This window comes from Symphalangus syndactylus, chromosome 12 (assembly GCF_028878055.3).
Source record: "Symphalangus syndactylus isolate Jambi chromosome 12, NHGRI_mSymSyn1-v2.1_pri, whole genome shotgun sequence".
NCBI lineage: Eukaryota > Metazoa > Chordata > Mammalia > Primates > Hylobatidae > Symphalangus > Symphalangus syndactylus.
In genome coordinates, this window is record NC_072441.2 from 146,251,233 (window position 1) to 146,272,572 (window position 21,340).

Below are 21,340 nucleotides of genomic sequence, written 5' to 3' on the forward strand. Positions count from 1 at the left end.
ATCCTGATGTGTGTGATGGTTTTATGAGTTATTACCTATTTCAAAATTTATTGCAATGTGTAAAAAAGAACAAGGACTTGTACTATCTGACTTTAAGGCTTACTGTAAGCTATTATAGACAGGGCATCAGGAGTGACAAATAGATAAACAGACTGAGTTAAGAGACTTGAAACTGATCCACAGCTATGTGGTCAATAAATGGGTTTTCAATAAAAGCAGTTCAATAAAAGAAAATGAATCATTTTGATTAATGGACTTCTATATGGATGTGGGGAGACCAACAATGTTATTCTCCCTCACACTACACACAACAGCAATTTCAGGTGCATTATACACCAAAACTTAAAAGTTAAAGATATAAAGCATTTCAAGGATACTTTGTGACTTGTTGGTAGGCAAAGATTAACCTACAAACAATCAGGACACAGAAAAAATATATATATAAGAAAGGCATGATTAGACTTCATCAACATTATCCACACTTTCTCATCAAAAGATACCACTAAGAAAGTGAAAAGGCAAGCAAGCCACAGACAGAGAGAAAATAGTCACGAAATGTATCTGACCTCCACACCCTGCAATTATAATTATAGTGGTCTGGTACACTGCACCCAGTTTCTGCTGGAGGATTTTCTGGGTGTCTCTAATGAGTAAGAGAGGGCCCCATGGGATATTCCTTCAGTTCCCAGATGGACAGTGTGAAAGACTCCACGTCGACCAACCTTGGGGGCCTAAAAATCCAGGTCCTATAGGAGGGTAGAGGATACCTGGACCCTGACCCAGGCCCCTGGATGGGCTGTGCCAAGAGACCCAGCAAGGGAAGGGATTTCCTCCTGCCTCAGGTTCTCTGTTCTTCTGTGGTTAGATGACCTGAACCCAACTCCCTCCCCAAGCACTGGAGATGGGGCTTTTCCAAGGGCTGGGGATCTTGCTGTCCTGAGGACAGCCGAGCAAGGGGGTCAAGGAGGAGCTTGGGTGGTGGAGGAGAAGGAACTGGGTAAGATGCATGAAGCAGTCGGCTACACCAGGCACACAGAGGACCCGCTGGGACCCAAGAGCCTGCGTGTGAAGCCAGGCCTTGGGCCACCTTGTTCCTCAAAGGGGTGTCTACTTCCATGGGGTCTTCAAAGGGACTGTGGAAAGAGAGGCCTTCAGCCCACGCCTCTGAATGCTTTTCCACTACAGCATGCCCCGCGGCCTTTATCCTGCTGGTGTGGAACAGTAAGACCCCTGCCAGGCTGCAGAGTCTCTGTAATGTGCAGCATCCCAGCCTGAGTGTCAGAACTCAGAGGGCAGGCCCCCGAGCAAGCAGACAGGAGGGCACCTTTTGGACAGAACATGTGGGACAAGAGCGATGGTTCATCTGTTCAGGTTCCTCATAAAATGAGAGTCAGGAAGATCAGGGCGCAGACCTGATTTCCCACGCTGGGCTGAAAGCAGACAACCAGAAGGACAGCAGCACCTGGGCCAGTGAGGTAGAAGACCACAGTGTACTCCTGCCCTCAACCTCGCCCCCTCCCACCCACATCCTCCACGCCCCCGATCACCTTCCTCAGAAGTGTAATAGGAATCCAGATTCCCCCTGGCCTGGTTGCTGCGGGAGGCACAGTGGCCTGATGGAGCCTGAGGCAGGTGTGGGAAGATGTGGATTGTCTAACTGGAGGTTGGGAGTTCAGGGTGCAGAAGGAGAAGCTTGGAGTGCAGGATTTGGTGGTATGTGTGTGGCAGTAGGCAAAAGAAAGAGACAACTAAGCCACTTGAAATACCATGAGAATTCAAATTTAGAAAATTCCCGGGGAAGTATGCATGCAGGCGCTCACGAGATCCAAAAAACAGCTGCTGCATAACTGCATGTTGCAAGCAAACCCTACACTACTGATTTTGAAACAGCCTGATGGGTTCACAAAGACAATTTCTGAACAGTCGTAAGAGCAGAGGTGCACTAAAGCCACTGTGCCCTGCAGCTCAGGATCCCAGCAAGTTCTTTCAGGAGTAAGTCTTACTTCCATTTATGGAAGATTTTTGGAGTTGTCCTTGGTCACCCCCAAGAATGTTTTTGTTAGCAGTAGAATTTTAGATGTCATCAATTTAAAAATTAAAACTGAAACTCTGGAACTCATGGAGAGATAAAATTAAGAGAAAACATTCACTATCCTGAGTAGAAAGATTTTTATAGAACATAACAGGCTTTAAAAATAAAGAAAAAATATGGCAAAGTTTCATCAAATTAAATGCTTTGAGAACTAAAATTAAAATCTGAAGCCACCCAACTAGCTGGACAGACGGCTTCTTGGCCAAGGAGACCCCAGAGAAGTCTTAAATACTGAGTTCCTGCCCGGTATTTGGAAGCTCAGACACCTCTCCTTATACTCTCTCCCTTTTGTCGTGTAGACACAACTGACCAGCATTATTGTTAAAATAGAGATCCTAAGACTGACAGAACAGACTCCTTACAGTAGTAAGATACTGTATTATAAACAAGACCTAAGGCCATGCCAGGCGAGGTTGAGTCATGCACCCCTCAACTTAAAGAATAAACTATGTTCTAACTGCTACAGGTTTTTTTCTTCTTCCTTTTTTTCTCTAGCTAAACAAGCACTGGCCTTGAGATAAGCAATGCTGAAGCACTTGCAGCTCACCCATTACCATGAACTGACTGAGCCCTCCCCACACAAGCCATAACTACAGCTTTGATTGGACAAGAGACTGATTTCAGTAACTTTCCCTTGATAAGAGACCACTGGCTGTGGACTGGTTCTAGACAGTTTACAGAGGCTGTGCACTTGATTGCCTTTGTGTCCCTGCTTCCCCTTTTGAAGCATAGGGCCTAATTATAATGTATTTAAATGTTGTCTCCACCCCAAAGTGAACATGGGTTGCATGTAACAGGCATGTTTACTCAGCATGCATGCAGCAGGATCCCTTCATGAATATTCAGAGCTCCTCCTATTTCCTGTTGAATATGTATATGTGGCCCACCAGATCAACATGAATCCCTGTTCCCGCCTCCCCTCGCTGGAAACCTGCTTTTCGGGTTTCAGCAGGATGGTGTGCCTCCCAGTCTGTCAGAATGGCCACCTTGCAGGCTGTAACCCTTTATAAAAAATAAAATCTGCCTTCTAAATTTATAAATTTTGTGATTTTCCCATTGACGGCTTTCAGTTATCAGTCGAGTTACTGACTGGGAAAAGTCATTTGCAAAATATTTATTTAAAAAATGACTCAATTCCTGAATATATGTGAAAATTTTGTAAATCAGTAATATAGAGCTAAGCCAAATAGAATCAGGCAAAATATTTGAATAGGCCTTTGCAGAGGAGAATTTCTTATATGCAGGAAGCCATCAGAAAATACGCCTCATAGGATTGCTCATTAGGCAAGTACAAATTAATTCCACACTGAGATAGCACTAACCATTCACCAGTGTATGGCTAGTTTTTTGTTTTGTTTTTTTTTCTGAGACATAGTCTCATTCTGTCACCCAAGCTGGAGTGCAATGTGCCATCTTGACTCACTGCAACCTCCCCGTCCTGAGTAGCTGGGACTACAGGTGCATGCCACCATGCCCGGCTAATTTTTGTATTTTGAGTAGAGACAGGGTTTTGCCATGTTGGCCAGACTGGTCTGAGAACATAGCTACATTTAACAAACTTAGTACACCAAATGCTGACAAGAATTTGGTGCCACTTCAACTGTCATCGCTGGTGAAAAAAAACATTCTAGAAGACTGGCAATTTACACTAATGTTAAACTTATACTCAGGTCATGAATTGAAGGACTTCCATGAATCTCAAGTGCACACAAAGACTGTTATAAGAATACTCAGCGGCCGGGCGCGGTGGCTCACGCTTGTAATCCCAGCACTTTGGGAGGCCGAGGCGGGCGGATCACGAGGTCAGGAGATCGAGACCACGGTGAAACCCCGTCTCTACTAAAAAATACAAAAAATTAGCCGGGCGCGGTGGCGGGCGCCTGTAGTCCCAGCTACTCGGAGGCTGAGGCAGGAGAATGGCGTGAACCCGGGAGGCGGAGCTTGCAGTGAGCCGAGACTGCGCCACTGCACTCCAGCCCGGGCGACAGAGCGAGACTCTGTCTCAAAAAAAAAAAAAAAAAAAAAAAAAAAGAATACTCAGCACAAGAATTCAATAACCCCAAAATTGAGAAGTGATCTATGAAACTACATGGATATATCTCATGAGTATAATGAACATAACTGCAGAAAAAAGGCCAGATACAAAAGATATGTACATTCACTCACGTGAACTTTAAGAACAGGCAATTGTAACCTATGGGAATAGACATCAGAATAGTGATTAACTAAGAGGACACAGGGTGGGAATCGCTTGGACAGGGTCTTTAACAGGCCTTTCTCAGATGATGGCAATTTTCTATAACTTAAGCTTGGTGGTGATTACATTGATCAAAATTAAACAAATTGCACTAAAGATTTGTGCACTTTATGTGAACTGTAGTTTATTTACTGTTCTCATTGCTTGAACCTGGGAGATGGAGGTTGCAGTGAGCTGAGATTGAGCCATGGCATTCCAGCCTAGGTGACAGAACAAGACTGCATCTCAAAAATAATAATAATAATACTAATAATTTACTGTTCTCATAAAAATTAGCGGATGGGGAATGGAGGCAAGCCGGCGCAGACCATGACAACTAGTTTAGATTTTATTGTAAACTCATTAAAAGCTAGTTCTCGCTTTGCGCTTTTATTTGTTTTTGTTTTTGTTTTTGTTTTTGTTTTTGAGACGGAGTCTCGCTCTGTCGCCCAGGCTGGAGTGCAGTGGCGCGATCTCGGCTCACTGCAAGCCCCGCCTCCCGGGTTCACGCCATTCTCCTGCCTCAGCCTCTCCGAGTAGCTGGGACTACAGGCGCCCACCACCACGCCCGGCTAATTTTTTGTATTTTTAGTAGAGACGGGGTTTCACCGTGGTCTCGATCTCCTGACCTCGTGATCCGCCCGCCTCGGCCTCCCAAAGTGCTGGGATTACAGGCATGAGCCACCGCGCCCGGCCATCCGCCTCTCTTTCAAAGCACCAGCCCTCCACCCTCCAAATCGCTGATTTCCCCGCCGCTTGAACAGCCCCTGCCAGGTTAAAGAGGCAGGAGACACACCCCTCGGGGGCCCGGAGCGACCCCGCGCTTAGGACCGCAGGCCTCCCGCTGCCGCACGGCCCCCGAGTCTGACTTCCAGGCACTGGCACTCGGTGCAGTCGCGCAGGCTTCAGAAGACAGCCCCCAGCTCCCCCAGAGGTGGCCTTAGGGCACGCGCAAAAACAATAACCAACGTGCCAATAGCACTTGTAGTTATTTTCTAATTTAAATTTATTTATTTATTTATTTATTTATTTATTTTTGAGACGGAGTCTCGCTCTGTCGCCCAGGCTGGAGGGCAGTGGCGCAATCTCGGCTCACTGCAAGCTCCGCCTCCCGGGTTCACGCCATTCTCCTGCCTCAGCCTCTCCGAGTAGCTGGGACTACAGGCGCCCGCCACCACGCCCGGCTAATTTTTTGTATTTTTAGTAGAGACGGGGTTTCACCATGGTCTCGATCTCCTGACCTCGTGATCCGCCCGCCTCGGCCTCCCAAAGTGCTGGGATTACAAGCGTGAGCCACTGCGCCCGGCCTCTAATTTAAATTTATAACAGATTTTTGCAGATGGGCTTCCACTGAAATAAGCCTTTGAGAAAAAGAAAAACTTTTTCAACAAGATTAGAATACCAAGAAATAGGAAGTAAAGCCATGCCGTCCACCTAGCTAAAAATTTTGAAAACTTGATATTTGATCTAAGGCAAATGTTTGCATAACTTTAGGTCATGCCATTCTTTAAAGTCAATTTCAATTAACAATTTCATGGCAACTGAATCTATCTTGTATAAGAAAACTAAGATACATCCCTGATAATCTGCCTCTCCCCTCCTATATTCCATCCGTCAGCAAATCCTACTGGTTTTTACCTTCCAAATTTTCCTTGAATCTGTCCTCTTCTATCTCCTCCATCACCACCCTAGTCTAGGCTACCTTCACCTGGGGAGTGAGGCTGGAGGGACTACTGACCTAGTCTTCTTGTGGTTTACCCATATCCCCTTTATCGCCTCTCTAATCTCAACACAACAGGCAGAGTGGCTTTTTCAAAATATAATGTGACCGTGTCACTTCCCAGCCTAAAGCACTTAAACACTTTCCCATTCTCTTAGACAAAACCTCCTAACTAACCAAGTGCCAAACGGCCAGGCGCCTTGCCCACTTCTTCATCTCTTCTCGCTACTCAGACCAGTTCCATTCTGCTGTCTCTGCTCCAGCCCAGCTGGCCTCTTTTATTCCCTATTTACCAGCTTCCTGGCCTCCACAGAGCTTTTGCTCACGCTTTGCTCTGCGCCTGGAAGGTTCTTCTAACCCCTATCCTTCTGAGAACAGCTGTAGTCTCCACCTCTGAAAAGCACCTTCTGACCTCCCAGTGGTGGTTCCTTACTCCTATCACATTGCATGAAACTGTAATCGGGTGGTTATTTTGGTGAATTTTTTACTATCGGCTACACAAGCCCAGGATTTGGTTTGGCTCATGATTCGTATTTCCACATTGGTTAAATACATATTTGTTCATAAACGAGAATGATAGATGCTAGAAGTTGAAGTAAATTAGGCATAAAGTCAGAGAAAGATAAAATGTCACAATCTGACATTTGGAGTCAGAATGTAGAAACTTCAGTTATGTTAAAACTGATTTCATATCGTTTTAGGCTGAGTTGTCATAGGATGCTTTGGGTAACCTCTAAAACTGAGTTCTCAAAGAGCCTTGTGTAAACACCTGAGTTAATAACGATAAGCCATGGGATGGCCCACATAAGACTAATAACATTGGTTGCTTCAACAGAGGAAGACTGAGCCAGGCACAGTGACTCATGCCTGTAATCCAAGCACTTTGGGAGGCCAAGGCCTGCAGATCATTTGAGCTCAGGAGTTTGAGACTAACCTGGGCAACTTGGTGAGACCCTGTCTCTACATAAAATACAAGCAAAATTAGTCAGGCGTGGTGGTGGGCACCTGTAGTCCCAGCTATTTTGGAGACTGAGGTGGGAGGATTGCTTGAGCTCAGAAGGTTGAGGCTGCAGTGAGCCATGATCATGCCACTGCACTCCAGCCTGGATGACAGAGCAAGATCCTGTCTCAAAGAGAGAGAGAGAGAAATGAAGACTGGTGACTGGTGGCTACTGGTGGGAAGGAGATTTTTACTAAATGCCCAAAAGGTTTAAAATTGTAACTTTTTTATTTTAAAGTCTGTGAAGATAAATGACACAAAAGAGCACATACCTTCCCATTTATTTGAAATTATAGAAAGGGGAAAATTCATCTGTGGTGAAAAAATCGTAACAGTGGTTCCCTCTGGCAGGGGATTGACTGGGAAGGTACATGAGAGAAATTTCTGGGTGGTAAAAATGGTCTCTTTCTTGATAGGGATATGAGTTACAGAAGTGTATTCATTTGTCAAAAAACATACAGTTAACATTTCAGTGAATGTAAATTTTACCTTAAAAACTATAAGAATAAATACAAATTTAAAATCTACTAGCTAACATCTAGCTGAGTACTCAATGTCTCTGGGCACTGGTGGAGGCTACACATACATGATTTCGTTTAGTCCTCATAATGTCCTCATGAGGTAGGTATTACTGTCATAACCCCCTTGCATATGAAGAAGCCAAAATGTAGTAAATACCAAAATAACTTGCCTCGATTTATACCCCTGGAAAATGGGGGAAGAGCTTTAAACAGCATCAGTCAAATGCCAGAAGTTGTTCAACATTAGACCGTATAGCACTTCTCTGAAATTACAGTATTTTTGGTATATGTATATATATATATATATACACATATATATATACATATATACATATATATATACATATATACATATATACATATATATATACATATATATATACATATATACATATATATATACATATATACATATATACATATATATATATACATATATACATATATATACATATATACATATATATACATATATACATATATATATACATATATACATATATATATATATTTGGTATATACATATCTATCTCATCTACTAGATCAAGAGCTTCACAATGATTGAAATCATAGTTTATCTTTTTGCTTGAGGTTTATGTTTTTATTTTATTTCATTATTTTAAAGACTGAGTCTTGGCCAGGCACGGTGGCTCATGCCTGTAATCCCAACACTTTGGGAGGCCAAGGTGGGTGGATCACTTGAGGTCAGGAGTTTGAGACCAGCCTGGCCAACACGGTGAAACCCCATCTCTACTAAAAATACAGAATTAGCCAGGTGTGGTGGCACGCGCCCGTAATCTGTTACTCAGGAGGCTAAGGCAGGAGAATCGCTTGAACCTGGGAGGTGGAGGTTGCAGTGAGCCAAAATTGTGCCATTGCACTCCAGCCTGGGCGGCAGAGTGAGACTCCGTCTCAGAAAGAAAAAAAAAAAGACTGAGTCTCACTATGCTGCCCAGGCTGGACTTGGACTCCTTAGTTCAAGCCATCCTCCTGCCTAGGTTTCACCTGGGACTACAGGCCCAATATTTTTGTCTTAAGTTTCTTTTTTTTTTTGAGACGGAGTCTCGCTGTCGCCCAGGCTGGAGTGCAGTGGCACAATCTCCGCTCACTGCAAGCTCCACCTCCCGGGTTCACGCCATTCTCCTGCCTCAGCCTCCCGTGTAGCTGGGACTACAGGCGCCCGCCACCACGCCCGGCTAATTTTTTGTATTTTTAGTAGAGACGGGGTTTCACCATGTTAGCCAGGATGGTCTCAGTCTCCTGACCTTATGATCCGCCCGCCTCGGCCTCCCAAAGCGCTGGGATTACAGGCTTGAGCCACCGTGCCCGGCCCTCTTAAGTTTCTAAGCAGTCCCAAGACTTTGCACAGTAGCTGTTCAATGTATTTTGAGTGAATGATTAAAAACAAGCTTGATGTTGATTTTATTGGCACAATTTATATTTACATATGTAATATTTATATGCTTTTATATATTTATGTGTGTATGTATATAATTGGTACTAACTTAGCACTGCTGTGCTTAAGTGCCTGAGATGCATCTCAAATGAATAGGCCTGAGGAGAGAAGCTTGTGTCATTAGGCTCTGACCCTGCAGCACTAATCCTGGTTTACCCCTTTCAGTCTCCCTGAGCACATCAATTTATTTGCTGAAAGGCCACATCTCACTATGGAGTGAGGATCAAGAAGTAAAGGTCTGAAACCGAGAAGCTGCAGGGCTGGGGAGACTGTTGGTCGGAGAGGCGTCGGGGGCCCAAGGAAAAGGAGGATTGTGGGGAGGAATCAGCGTAGAGATGAGAGGAGCAGCAGAGACAAGAGTCTCATGCAGAGGTGTGCCCAGACCCCCTGAACCAAGTTAGTGAACCTCGTCAACCACCGTGGCACCCGTGGGGTCCCTGGGCCCGTCGGTCTTCCAGGAGGGATTCTGTGTCCCTGTTATTGTGTGTCAACATGTGTTAGCCTGATATTTATACTTTTAATGAGAGAAAACGAACTCCAGAATTTGGGAACGGTTTTTTCGGTTTTGCTTTATACCTCTTGGACACTCCTTCCGAAGGACTGGGTCTCAAGGGCATTGGGGTGTGACTACGGTAGACGGGTGATTAATTTTCACCCAAAACTCTTTGGTGGATTCCCCTGCTCTCTGGTTCTCCAGCCGAACAGTAGTTTAAAACAGAAGATCAGCAACATTTGGAGAGTTTTTTCTTTGCATTTTAATGACAAACTTGATTTATTCAATTCCAAAAGTGTTCTTATTCTGAGGTTGTCTTTCTATATTTTGAGTATAAAACAATGGCCATACTATGTTGGAACCACCAAGGTTCTTTTCACTTGTTTATTTGTAATGTCTCTTTATAATCTGAGAATTTCCTGAGTAAACTGGGAACTGTTATACATAATTCCTTGTTTTTCAACATTCTTTGTAAACAGGAATCAGGATTGGGGACGGGGAGGGAGGGAGGAGGAGGAGTCCTGATGATTCAGATGATGTTACTGATGAAAATAATAACAGATGACAATTATTGAGCATTTATGGCACTCTTACATACATTACCTTATTTAAAGTTCAGAACCACCAAGGAAAAGAGTAACTTGTGGCAGGCGTGAGAGGTTCTGAAGCACAAAAGGAAGACAGGCATTCAAGGAACACCAGGATAGAAGACCCAGGGTAGGAGAGAGAGGAAGAGGAGTCCGCCAGGTGGGTGCTGGAAGCCGCGGGACAGCTGGGCGGAGAGAAGGCGCTCCTGCTCTGCAAGCCTCCCTGTGACCGCAGGCCTACCCGGTCCTGCGCCCGCCGGCGCTGGGCATCTCGTTTCTGCCGCTCCATCTCCAGGGAGATGGTGGCCAGGCTGTGCCGTGTACCCGTCAACTTCTCTGACAGCGCCGTCTTCTCAGACTCCTTCAGAGACAAGGCCTGGGCAGAGGCAGGGGACAAAGGGCTTGGGGGATGGGCTGGTCCTGGGGGCATGCGCAGGCTTCTTGCTGCCTAGGAAATGTGCCCACTGCGGGCTTAGAGGCCTGAGTGTGCCACCGCAGGTGGACCCAGGGCAGACATGCAGCCCTGGAAAAGGGCACGACGGCAGTCACAAGAATCCCGGACGTGGATACCACTCATAGAGCTCACTAACCTGCCACAGCACCCTGACTGCAGTCTTTCTTTCTACCCATTTTACAGATGAGGAAACTGAGGCTCAAGGAAGTGAAGCGACTCACCCAGGAACACAGCTGGTGAGGAGAGGAGATGGGCGCAGTCTGCCCTGTCTCTGTTACATTATAGGAAAGTTAGGGATTTGTTATTTGGGGAGACAGGTCAGCTGATGCCTGTGAGCATCGTGGGGACTGCTCAGAAGGCAGCCACAAGGATCCATGCCCGGCCTGGGGTGGGACAAGGCATGGGAGAATACGGAACAGCTTTCCTGGTGTCACGACTGTCACTGTCACTTAGTAAGTGCTCACTGTGTGCCAGGCATGGAGCACAGCAAAGCCTCACGAGCCCCCTTCTAATCCTCACATCCTGCAGGTGAGGAAACTGAGGCCCCCAAGAGGGCAGTGGCCTGCCCCAGGGCTCATAGCTGCCAGGTGGCAGAGCGGGGCCCAGCCCCAGAACAGGAGCAGCTCAGAGAGCAGCAGAGGCCACGCCAAGGCTCACGAACCTGCTGCTTCTCGCTCTCAGCTAGGGGAAGGCCCTCAGCGCGCTCCTGCTGCAGGGCAGCAATCTCCTCACTCAGCTCTTCCTTCTCAGCCTCCAGCCGGGCCAGCAGCTCCTCCTACTCACGCTGCCACTGACTCTGCAGCTGGGCCTGCTCGGCCTCCAGCTCCCACCATGCTGCCTCCTAGGGGGCCAGGACCGGATGCGTGTGACACACCAGGAGGGGCCCAGGCAGATCCCCCAAAACAACAGGGCAGCAAGAGCCATCTGGCCCCCATACCCTCAGAGACAGGGAGGGTGACTAGGGAAATACAAGGGAGTGATAAGGGCTATGACGGGGACACGCCAGGGCGGAGAAAGTGCCAAGGAACAGCAGTGGGCTGGCCTGGTGGTCCGAACGTGATGCCCTGAGGAGGGACAAGTAACTGTCGGCCAGGTAAAGAGAGAAAAGACAACCCCAGGCCAAGAGCACAGCCCCTGGAAAGGCCTAGAGGATGCAGGGCGCAGAGGGACACGGGACGCGGTGAGCCACAGTGCCAGAGCCCCAGGCAGTGGCTGGGCCAGGACAGGCCATGTGGGCCATGGGGATTCTAAGGACAGTGAGGGGAGTGGGAGAGAGGATTCGAGCCAAGGTGACAAGGAGCAATCTGATTTTTAGCTTAGGGGATGTTCCGACAGCTGTGGAAGAGGGATTGGGGTTGGGATGGAGGGGAGTTAGGAATGGCTGTGAGGAATAAAGGGGGTCAGGGGTTGCCAGAGGAGCTGGAGAGAAGAACACAGATTTGGGGACGTTAATGAGGCCAAGCCAGGCAATGCAAAGGGCAAGAAGAGCAAGGGGGAGGTCACAGGAGTTTAGATCCCTGGGGACTGGAAAGGCGGGCAGGCAGAGCCCACAGGCAAATAGCAGCCCACCTGGGGAGCCCGAGGGCAGGTGCCTGCCTCAGCACTTACCCCTAGCAACTTTGTGAGAAGCAGACAGAGCTGCCCCTTCTTTTTTTTTCTTTTTTTTAAAGATGGAGTCTCACTCTGTCACCCAGGCTGGAGTGCAGTGGCGTGATCTTGGCTCTCTGCAACCTCTGCCTCCCAGGTTCAAGCGATTCCTCTACCTTACCCTCCCAAGTACCTGGAACTACAGGCATGTGCCACCTCGCCCGGCTAATTTTTTGTAATTTTAGTAGAGACGGGATTTCACCGTGTTAGCCAGGATGGTCTCGATCTCCTGACCTCGTGATCCGCCCACCTCGGCCTCCCAAAGTGCTGGGATTACAGGCATGAGTCAGCACGCCCGGCCAAGCCGCCCCTTCTTTAAGAGCTTCACTGTAGCTCATGCCTAGAATCCCAGCACTTTGGGAGGCCAAGGCGGGCAGATCACGAGGTCAAAAGTTGGAGACCAGCCTGACCGATATGGTGAAATCCCGTCTCTACTAAAAATACAAAAATTAGCCAGGCGTGGTGGCGCGCCTATAATCCCAGCTACTCAGGAAGCTGAGGCAGGAGAATCGCTTGAACCCAGAAGGTGGAGGTTGCAGTGAGCCAAGATTGCGCCACTGCACTCCAGCCTGTGCAATAGAGGGAGACTCCGTCGGGGCGGGGGGAGAAGGGGGAGTGGTGGAAAAAAAGAGCTTTACCGCCACCTGCTGGAGAAGTGTGATAACAACCACCCATGACCATGGGGACTGCAGGGTGAGTGGCACGCCCTGTCATAGCACCTCTGTCAGAGGCAGCCCTGTCTAGGATTTGGTGGCTGAGGGCCCCTGTCCTGAGGGCCACTCTGGAGAGCATGCCAGTGCCAGCAATCATAACTTATGGAGCCTTTGCTAAGTACCAGTCACTATGCTAAGCCCTCTATGCAGACGGTCTCAGCTCATCCTCAATACCTTCCACTATCCTATCCCTATTTCTACAGGTGGGGAAATGAAGGCACAGACACCTTGGGTAGCATCACCAGTAAGCGACCAAGATTAGATTCAAACCCAGGCAATACGACCCCAGAGTCAGTGTTCTAGTAACTTCCCTGGCCCCTTGCCTTCCTACAGGCGCAGGTCTGAGTGGTCCTTCATATGCAAACAGTACTTCTTAGCAAATGAAAGTGCCTTCCTGCCGTACGTTAGGTCAGCATTTCCCAAATGTGGCTGTGGACCCTCTACATCAGGATTACCAGGGCTGGACCAGATTTGGGACCTGGGAATCTGCATGTCTAATAAGGACCACAACCTCCCCACCACACCCCCCCCCCAGTCCTCCCAGCTGTCCCCAGGGCCTCCACAACAGAGAGGAAGTCCCATTTCACAGATGTAGAGACCAAGCCAGAGCAAGAACGATGATGAGATATTGGCTCAGAGTCCTGCCCACCCCTCGCCAGCTGCCTGAACCTTTTCACGCTGGAGTCGCTGCAAGTCCTCCTTGTGGGCTGCCCGCTGCTCCCGCAGAGAGGCCTGGGCCTCCCACTCAACCTGCACCAGCTTCTGGGCCATCAGCTCCTTGTCTAGACTGGCTTTCTCCTGTGTAGCTATTATTTGCTGCCGCAGGCCCGCCAACTCCCCTGCACGAGAGGAATGGGGGAAAGGGCAGGGTTGGGTTGAAACTTTTCCTTGGGCCAGCAGACTTAGGCCAGGTGAGCCACATGGGCAAAATCCCAGAGGTAGAGGGCCTGCCTGGCATCTAGTTTGGGTCCTCTTGAAGAAGTGGCTTGCCCTCCCTGAGCCTCAGTTTCCCTATCTGCCACATGGGCCCACTGGTCCTGACCCCTTTCCTGCCTACCTAGAATGGTATTAAAGGCATAAAATGACTGATGAAAAGGCCTCCCAAATGGGACGGATGTCAAACATATAACAACCCTAGGCCAGGCACCACGGCTCACGCCTGTAATCCCAGCACTTTGGGAAGCTGGGACAGGTGGATCACCTTAGGTCAGGAGTTCAAGATCAGCCTGGCCAACATGGTGAAACCCCGTCTCTATTAAAAATACAACAATTAGCTGGGCGTGGTGGTGGATGTACGTAGTCCCAGCTACTCAGGAGGCTGAGGCAGGAGAATCGCTTGAATCCAAGGGGCAGAAGTTGCAGTGAGCCGAGATCACACCACTGCACTCCAGCCTAGGTGACAAGAGTGAGACTCTGTCTCAAAAAAACAAAAGGCCGGGCATAGTGGCTCACGCCTCTGATCCCAGCACTTTGGGAGGCTGGGGCAGGTGGATAACCTTAGGTCAGGAGTTCGAGACCAGCCTGGCCAAAATGACGAAACCTTGTCTCTACTAAAAATACAACAATTAGCTGGGCCTCCCGTCGGGCCTGCTCCAGCTCTTGCTCCCGCCTGCTCAGCTGCCGGGAGAGCTGGCCCCAACCCAGAGACTAAGCAGCACTCCCAGCATCCCCCAGCTTGTTCATCATGCAGCACCCCAACTCTGGGCCTAACCCAGTCCTGGCAGAAGGCCTGGGTTCGAGCCCAGGGTCTGCCCTGATGTGCTATATGTACTTGGGCAAGTCATTACCTTCTCTAGCTCTGCAATGCACATGTGTCCAAAAACGAGGGCCTGGCCGGACACAGTGGCGCATGCCTATAATCCCAGCACTTTGGCAGGTGGATCACCTGAGGTCAGGAGTTCAAGACCAGCCTGGCCAACGTGATGAAACCCTCTCTACTAAAAATACAAAAATTAGCCGGCCATGGTGGTGCACGCCTGTAGTCCCTGCTATTTGGCACGCTGAGGCAGGCGAACAGCTTAAACCCCGGAGGCGGAGGTTGCAGTGAGCCCAGATCGTGCCACTGCATTCCAGCCTGGGCAACAGAGCAAGACTCTGTCTCAAAAAAAAAAAAAAAAAAAAAAAAAAAAAAAAAAAAAAAAAAAAAACAAACAAGGGCCCTCGCTCAGCTTTGGGAGTAACAGAACCCTTGTATTACCCTAAGCAGAGAAGCTGAATATATAAAACAGACCCAGTGCAGCTGCTCCGCAGGCCTCAGGGTGGAGACCTGCACCCTGCTTCCTGCACCCCCTACCCTATCCTCTAGAGGCCCCTCCCAGAAACCCAGGTGCTCCGGGATAGACACTGCATGAAGATCCCTGGATCCCTGAAACCCGAAGGTCTCTTCCAGATGTGATGTTCCCAAAAGTCTAAGATTCCAATTCTAAAAAGTCTTCACCTGTTATTAATCTGTATCATTATTATTATTATTTTTTGAGACGCAGCTCCTCCAGCCGCTACTGCTCTTCCTGTGCCACTGTGGCTTCCTGCTCCGCCTGCGGCTGCCAGCCCTGCAGGGTGGCCTTTTCTTCCTCCAGCTGGGGGCCAGGTAGGAGTGGAGCTTCGTGAGCAGGGCGTCCCTCCCAGGACCGGGACGCCTCCTCCACCCACCCACCAGCCACAATAGCCCAGGGGAGGCTCCCAGGGAATGAGGGACAGTGCCCTTGGGTGTGTGGGACACTGGGGAGGGGGGAGATGAGGAGGGCCTGTGGAGCTTCTGTGCTTTGATGCCTAGAGAGGATAGACAGACAGACAGAGACAGACAGAGAACAAGAGACAGAGAGGGAGGCAGGGGCCAAGACAGGTGCAGGGCTGGGCCTGGGGTGCCTCGCTGAATGGGGAGGATGGGTGGGCAAGGCAGGTGGGCCCGCAGGTGCACAGCGTACCTGGGCGACAAGGCGGTTCAGATCCAACTTGTCCTGAGCAAGGCTCTCATTAAGGGCGCTCAGCTTGGACAGGGAGTCCTGCAGGGAGGCCTCCTCTGCCCTCAGCTTCGTCATGGAGAGCGCGAGCTCCACGCGGCCAGCCTCAGCCTGCAGGGTCAGGCCCTGAGAGATGAGGAAAGGCAGAAAGGCCAGGAGGAGATGAGGAGGGACAAGAAGAGACCCAGAGAGATAGACCCTCAGAGACACGGGAGGGGAGACAAGGAGGGGACACAGCGTGAGATGGAAAAAAAAAATCACCGCAGAAAGCCTGCTGCTTATGAGCCATTTAAAAGCCATGCATTGGGCTGGGCGCGGTGGCTCACACTTATAATCCCAGCACTTTGGGAGGCCGAGGCGGGCGGATCACGAGGTCAGGAGATCGAGACCACGGTGAAACCCCGTCTCTACTAAAAATACAAAAAATTAGCCGGGCGTGGTGGCGGGCGCCTGTAGTCCCAGCTACTCGGAGAGGCTGAGGCAGGAGAATGGCGTGAACCCGGGAGGCGGAGCTTGCAGTGAGCCGAGATTGCGCCACTGCACTCCAGCCTGGGCGACAGAGCAAGACTCCGTCTCAAAAAAAAAATAAAATAAAAATAAAAGCCATGCATCACAGAGCTGTGCAAAAATAGCTCAAGCTGCAGGGCAGGGCCAGAGTTCAGAGGATCCCCCGAGTAGGGTCTAGGGACAGCACTGCTCAGAGCCCAGACTGCAGCAGACAGGGCAGGTCCGTGCCAAGGACTCTCTGGGCTGTGGCCCCAACTCTCAGACCCCAGGAGCTGAATCTCAGGCACTGGATGACCCTGAGCTATAGGCACTGCCCCCAGGAGCATCCAGAAGAGCAGGGATACGGCCATAAAGAGAGGTCAGTCCACTTATGGCTGGGACCAGAGGTCCAGAGGTCTGTGGCCTGTGACAAAGATCAGCCTGTATCCAGAAGGAAAGGGTCAGTCTGTGACGAGGCTCAGACGTCTGCCTGACACTGGGACCAGTCCTTGCCAGAGAAAGCTTGGGGCTGGGGGTCAGAGGTAGGTCTGTGGTTGTGCAGCAAACAGGGACCCACCTTGGTCAGCGCCTCGGCCACCTCGGCCTTCTCGGCCTGTAGCATGTCCCGTTGCAGCGTGGTGTGGGCTCAGCACCTCCCTCACCTCCACCAGCTCCTTGGCCAGGACTGAGCGCTTCCCTTCCAGCTGCTCTAGTTGTCTGTGGCTGCGGGACAGAGGGCGGGCGGGTGGCCCATGTCACTTTCCTGCCCTGAACCTCCTGTAGCCAGCAAGATGCTGGGGCGGGGACCGGGCCTGAGGCAGGAGTTTGGAGAGAAAGAGCCTGAGCCACAGGGCAACCAAGCCCACTATTGCTTAGCTCCATGACCCTGGGCCTCCGTTTTTACATCTGCAAAATGAGGTAACAGTTGCCTCGTGACATTGTTTATTTTTTTGAGACAGAGCCTTGCTCTGTCACACAGGCTGGAGTACAGTGGTGCGATCTCGGCTCACTGCAACTTCTGCCCCCCGGGTTCAAGCAATTCTCCTGCCTCAGCCTCCCGAGTAGCTGGGATTACAGGTACTCACCACCATGCCTGGCTAATTTTTGTAGTTTTAGTAGAGACGGGGGTTTCCCCATGTTGGTCGGGCTGGTCTTGAACTCCCAACCTCAGGCGATTTGCCTGCCTCGGCCTCCCAAAGTGTTGGGATTACAGGCATGAGCCACCGTGCCCAGCCTGTTTCAAGGATACAAATTTCACATGTGCTTAAAATAGTGCCTGACACATCTCCCCAAGGGCCTTCAGAAACAAGAATAATACGCTCCACCTCTGCCCAGCCACCCTGTCTGGGAAGTGAGGAGCGCCTCTGCCCGGCCTCCCATCGTCTGGGAGGAGAGGAGCGCCTCTGCCCGGCCGCCTCGTCCGGGAGGAAGTCAGGAGCGCCTCTGCCCGGCCACCCCGTCCGGGAAGAAGTGAGGAGCACCTCTGCCCGGCCGCCCCGTCCGGGAAGAAGTGAGGAGCGCCTCTGCCCGGCCGCTCCGTCCGGGAAGAAGTGAGGAGCGCCTCTGCCCGGCCACCCATCGTCTGGGAAGTGAGGAGCGCCTCTGCCCGGCCGCCCCATCCGGGAAGAAGTGAGGAGCGCCTCTGCCCGGCCACCCACCGTCTGGGAAGTGAGGAGCGCCTCTGCCCGGCCGCCCCGTCTGGGAAGTGAGCAGCGCCTCTGCCCGGCCGCCCCGTCTGGGAAGTGAGGAGCGCCTCTGCCCGGCCGCCCCGTCTGGGAAGTGAGCAGCGCCTCTGCCCGGCCGCCCCGTCCGGGAAGAAGTGAGGAGCGCCTCTGCCCGGCCGCCCCGTCCGGGAAGAAGTGAGGAGCGCCTCTGCCCGGCCACCCATCGTCTGGGAAGTGAGGAGCGCCTCTGCCCGGCCACCCACCGTCTGGGAAGTGAGGAGCGCCTCTGCCCGGCCGCCCCCGTCCGGGAAGAAGTGAGGAGCGCCTCTGCCCGGCCGCCCCGTCCGGGAAGAAGTGAGGAGCGCCTCTGCCCGGCCGCCCTGTCCGGGAAGAAGTGAGGAGCGCCTCTGCCCGGCCGCCCCGTCGGGAAGAAGTGAGGAGCGCCTCTGCCCGGCCGCCCCGTCCGGGAAGAAGTGAGGAGCGCCTCTGCCCGGCCGCCCCGTCTGGGAGGTGAGGAGCGCCTCTGCCCGGTCACCCATCGTCTGGGAGGTGAGGAGCGCCTCTGCCTGGCCACCCATCGTCTGGGAGGTGAGGAGCGCCTCTGCCCGGCCACCCATCGTCTGGAAAGTGAGGAGCGCCTCTGCCCGGCTGCCCCATCTGGGAAGTGAGGAGTGCCTCTGCCCGGCCACCCATCGTCTGGGAGGTGAGGAGCGCCTCTGCCCGGCCGCCCATCGTCTGGGAAGTGAGGAGCGCCTCTGCCCGGCCACCCATCGTCTGGGAAGTGGGGAGCGCCTCTGCCCGACCACCCATCGTCTGGGAAGTGAGGAGCGCCTCTGCCCGGCCACCTATCGTCTGGGAAGAAGTGAGGAGCGTCTCTGCCTGTCTTTTTAACAGCTGCATTTTTCATTGTCCGAATATAGTCACATACATTTGAACATTTTATAATTATTGAATAATAAATTCGTTCTGCTATTTTACAATAAAAAATAATGCTGCAGAGAGCATTTTCGCACATGTATCTTGGCAGATGTAGGTCACAGGCTCTTCTTTTATCCATCCTGTGGCCAACCTATCAATGTATACACCTGTAATGAGATTTTGCCAGCAATGAAAGCCTTCAGGGAAAATGTCCCTAGCTCTTTACTACATCAGATCAAGGACTCCAGATAATTGGCATAACATCCTGGAACAGCTGAAACAGAGAGATTATTCTCCGCTGTCCTCTGTTGTCTTTGTCTTTTCACGTCTTAATAAAAGTGCTGGTGACAAGAGTGTAACTACGTCAGTGTTCCCCTGCTGTCCTTGCCTGTGTGGGTCTTCTCCCAAACCCGACTTTCCTCCAGCGGCTTCACTGAAAAAGAGGAGGGGGATGCCAGGGGCGGGGCGGGGAGCAGAGGAGGAAATAAACTGAATAGGGAGGAAGCTCCTCACAGGCCCGGAGAGGGTTAGGAAGGGAGTCAAAGACAGAATTTTCTTCAGCAAACAGTAAAAGGGGAAATCTGTGGACGCTAAGAGTTTTTAAACCCTTTTTTTTCTTTTCTTTCTTTCCTTTTTTTAAGACAAGATGTCTCTGTCACCTAGGCTGGAGTGCAGTGGCATAAACACAGCTCATTTTCCAGGCTCAAACCTTGACTTTCCAGGCTCAACTGCTCCTCCTACTTCAGCCTCCTGAGTAACTGGGACTAATGGCCGACACTACCAGGCCCAACTAATGTTTAAATTTTTTGTGGAGACGGGATCTCACTATATTGCCCAGGTTGTTTTCAAACTCCTGGGCTCAAGTGATTCTCCTGCCCCAACCTCTCAAAGTGCTGGGATTGCAGGCACGAGCCACTGTGTCCAGCCTATACATAATTTTTTTTTTTTTTTAGACAGATTTTCTCTCTTGTTGCCCAGGCTGGAGTGCAGTGGCGCAATCTCGGCTCACTGCAACCTCCGCCTCCTGGGTTCAAGCGATTCTCCTTCCTCAGCCTCCAGAGTAGCTGGGATTACAGGCATGGGCCACCATGCCTGGCTAATTTTGTGTTTTTAGTAGAGATGGGGGTTTCTCCATGTTGGTCAGGCTGGTCTCGAACTCCCGACCTCAGGTGATCCACCTGCCTCGGCCTCCCAAAGTGCTAGGATTACAGGTGTGAGCCACCATGCCCGGCCTCATACATACTTTTACAGGCATAGACTATCTCTGGAAACATAGTTCTTCTGAGGCGAAGCAACAAGGGCTAGGAGAGAATATCCATTTTTGTATTAACTGAATTTTTTGGTTTCAAACATGGCACATATCACCTTTTTTTTTTTTTTAATTTCTTTGAAACAGGGTCTCACTCTGTCACCCAGGCTGGAGTGGAGTGGCAGGATCACGGCTCATCGCAGCCTTGACCTCCCGGGCTCAGGTGATTCTCCCACCTCAGTTTCCCAAGTAGCTGAGACCACAGGTGCATGCCCCCAAACCTGGCTAATTTTTGTATTTTTTTTGTTTTTTTTTTTTTTGAGACGGAGTCTCTCTCTGTCGCCCAGGCTGGAGTGCAGTGGCGCGGTCTTGGCTCACTGCAAGCTCCGCCTCCCGGGTTCACGCCATTCTCCTGCCTCAGCCTCTCCGAGTAGCTGGGACTACAGGCGCCCGCCACCACGCCCAGCTAATTTTTTTGTATTTTTAGTAGAGACAGGGTTTCACCATGGTCTCGATCTCCTGACCTCGTGATCCGCCCGCCTCGGCCTCCCAAAGTGCTGAGATTACAAGCGTGAGCCACCGCGCCTGGCCTAATTTTTGTATTTTTTGTAGAGATGGGGTTCATCATATTGCCCAGGCTGGTCTCGAACTCCTTGGCTCAAGCAATTCACCCACCTGTGCCTCCCAAAGTGCTGGGATTACAGGCATGAGCCACCGTGGTAACATAAATTACCTATGTTTAATAGACAATGTTTTTTGTTTTTTTTGAGACGGAATCTTGTTCTGTTGCCAGGCTGGAGTGCAGTGGCACGATCTCGGCTCATTGCAACCTCTGCCTCCCAGGTTCAAGCGATTCTCCTGCCTCAGCTTCCAGAGTAACTGGGACTACAGGTGTGCACCACCACACCCAGCTAATTTTTTTGTATTTTTAGTAGACACAGGGTTTCACTATGTTGGCCAGGATGGTATTGATCTCTTGACCTCTTGATCCGCTCGCCTCGGCCTCCCAAAGTGCTGGGATTAAAGGTGTGAGCCACTGCGCCTGGCCGCTTAATAGGTAATTTAACATATTATCTATCAATTTTTTTTTTTTTTTTTTTTTTTTTTTTTTTTTTTTTTTTTTTTTTGCCAACCAGCAGCCCTT

The 21,340-nt window shown here is 50.5% G+C and overlaps 1 protein-coding gene and 1 pseudogene across 1 annotated transcript; one reads left to right on the forward strand and one right to left on the reverse strand.

The window, feature by feature from the left end:
- Window positions 1–1,115: 1,115 nt before the first annotated feature.
- LOC134734896 (FAM231A/C-like protein) lies at window positions 1,116–1,617 on the forward strand (annotated as a pseudogene).
- Window positions 1,618–15,377: 13,760 nt separating this feature from the next.
- Window positions 15,378–17,077, reverse strand: LOC134734897 (putative ciliary rootlet coiled-coil protein-like 1 protein). Its single transcript, XM_063628252.1, has 3 exons — window positions 16,943–17,077; window positions 15,844–16,005; window positions 15,378–15,495 (listed from the first exon to the last, which is right to left on the reverse strand). Exons 1-3 carry the CDS (start codon window positions 16,985–16,987, stop codon window positions 15,415–15,417), a joined length of 288 nt encoding a protein of 95 aa, XP_063484322.1. The 5' UTR covers window positions 16,988–17,077; the 3' UTR covers window positions 15,378–15,414.
- Window positions 17,078–21,340: the final 4,263 nt, after the last annotated feature.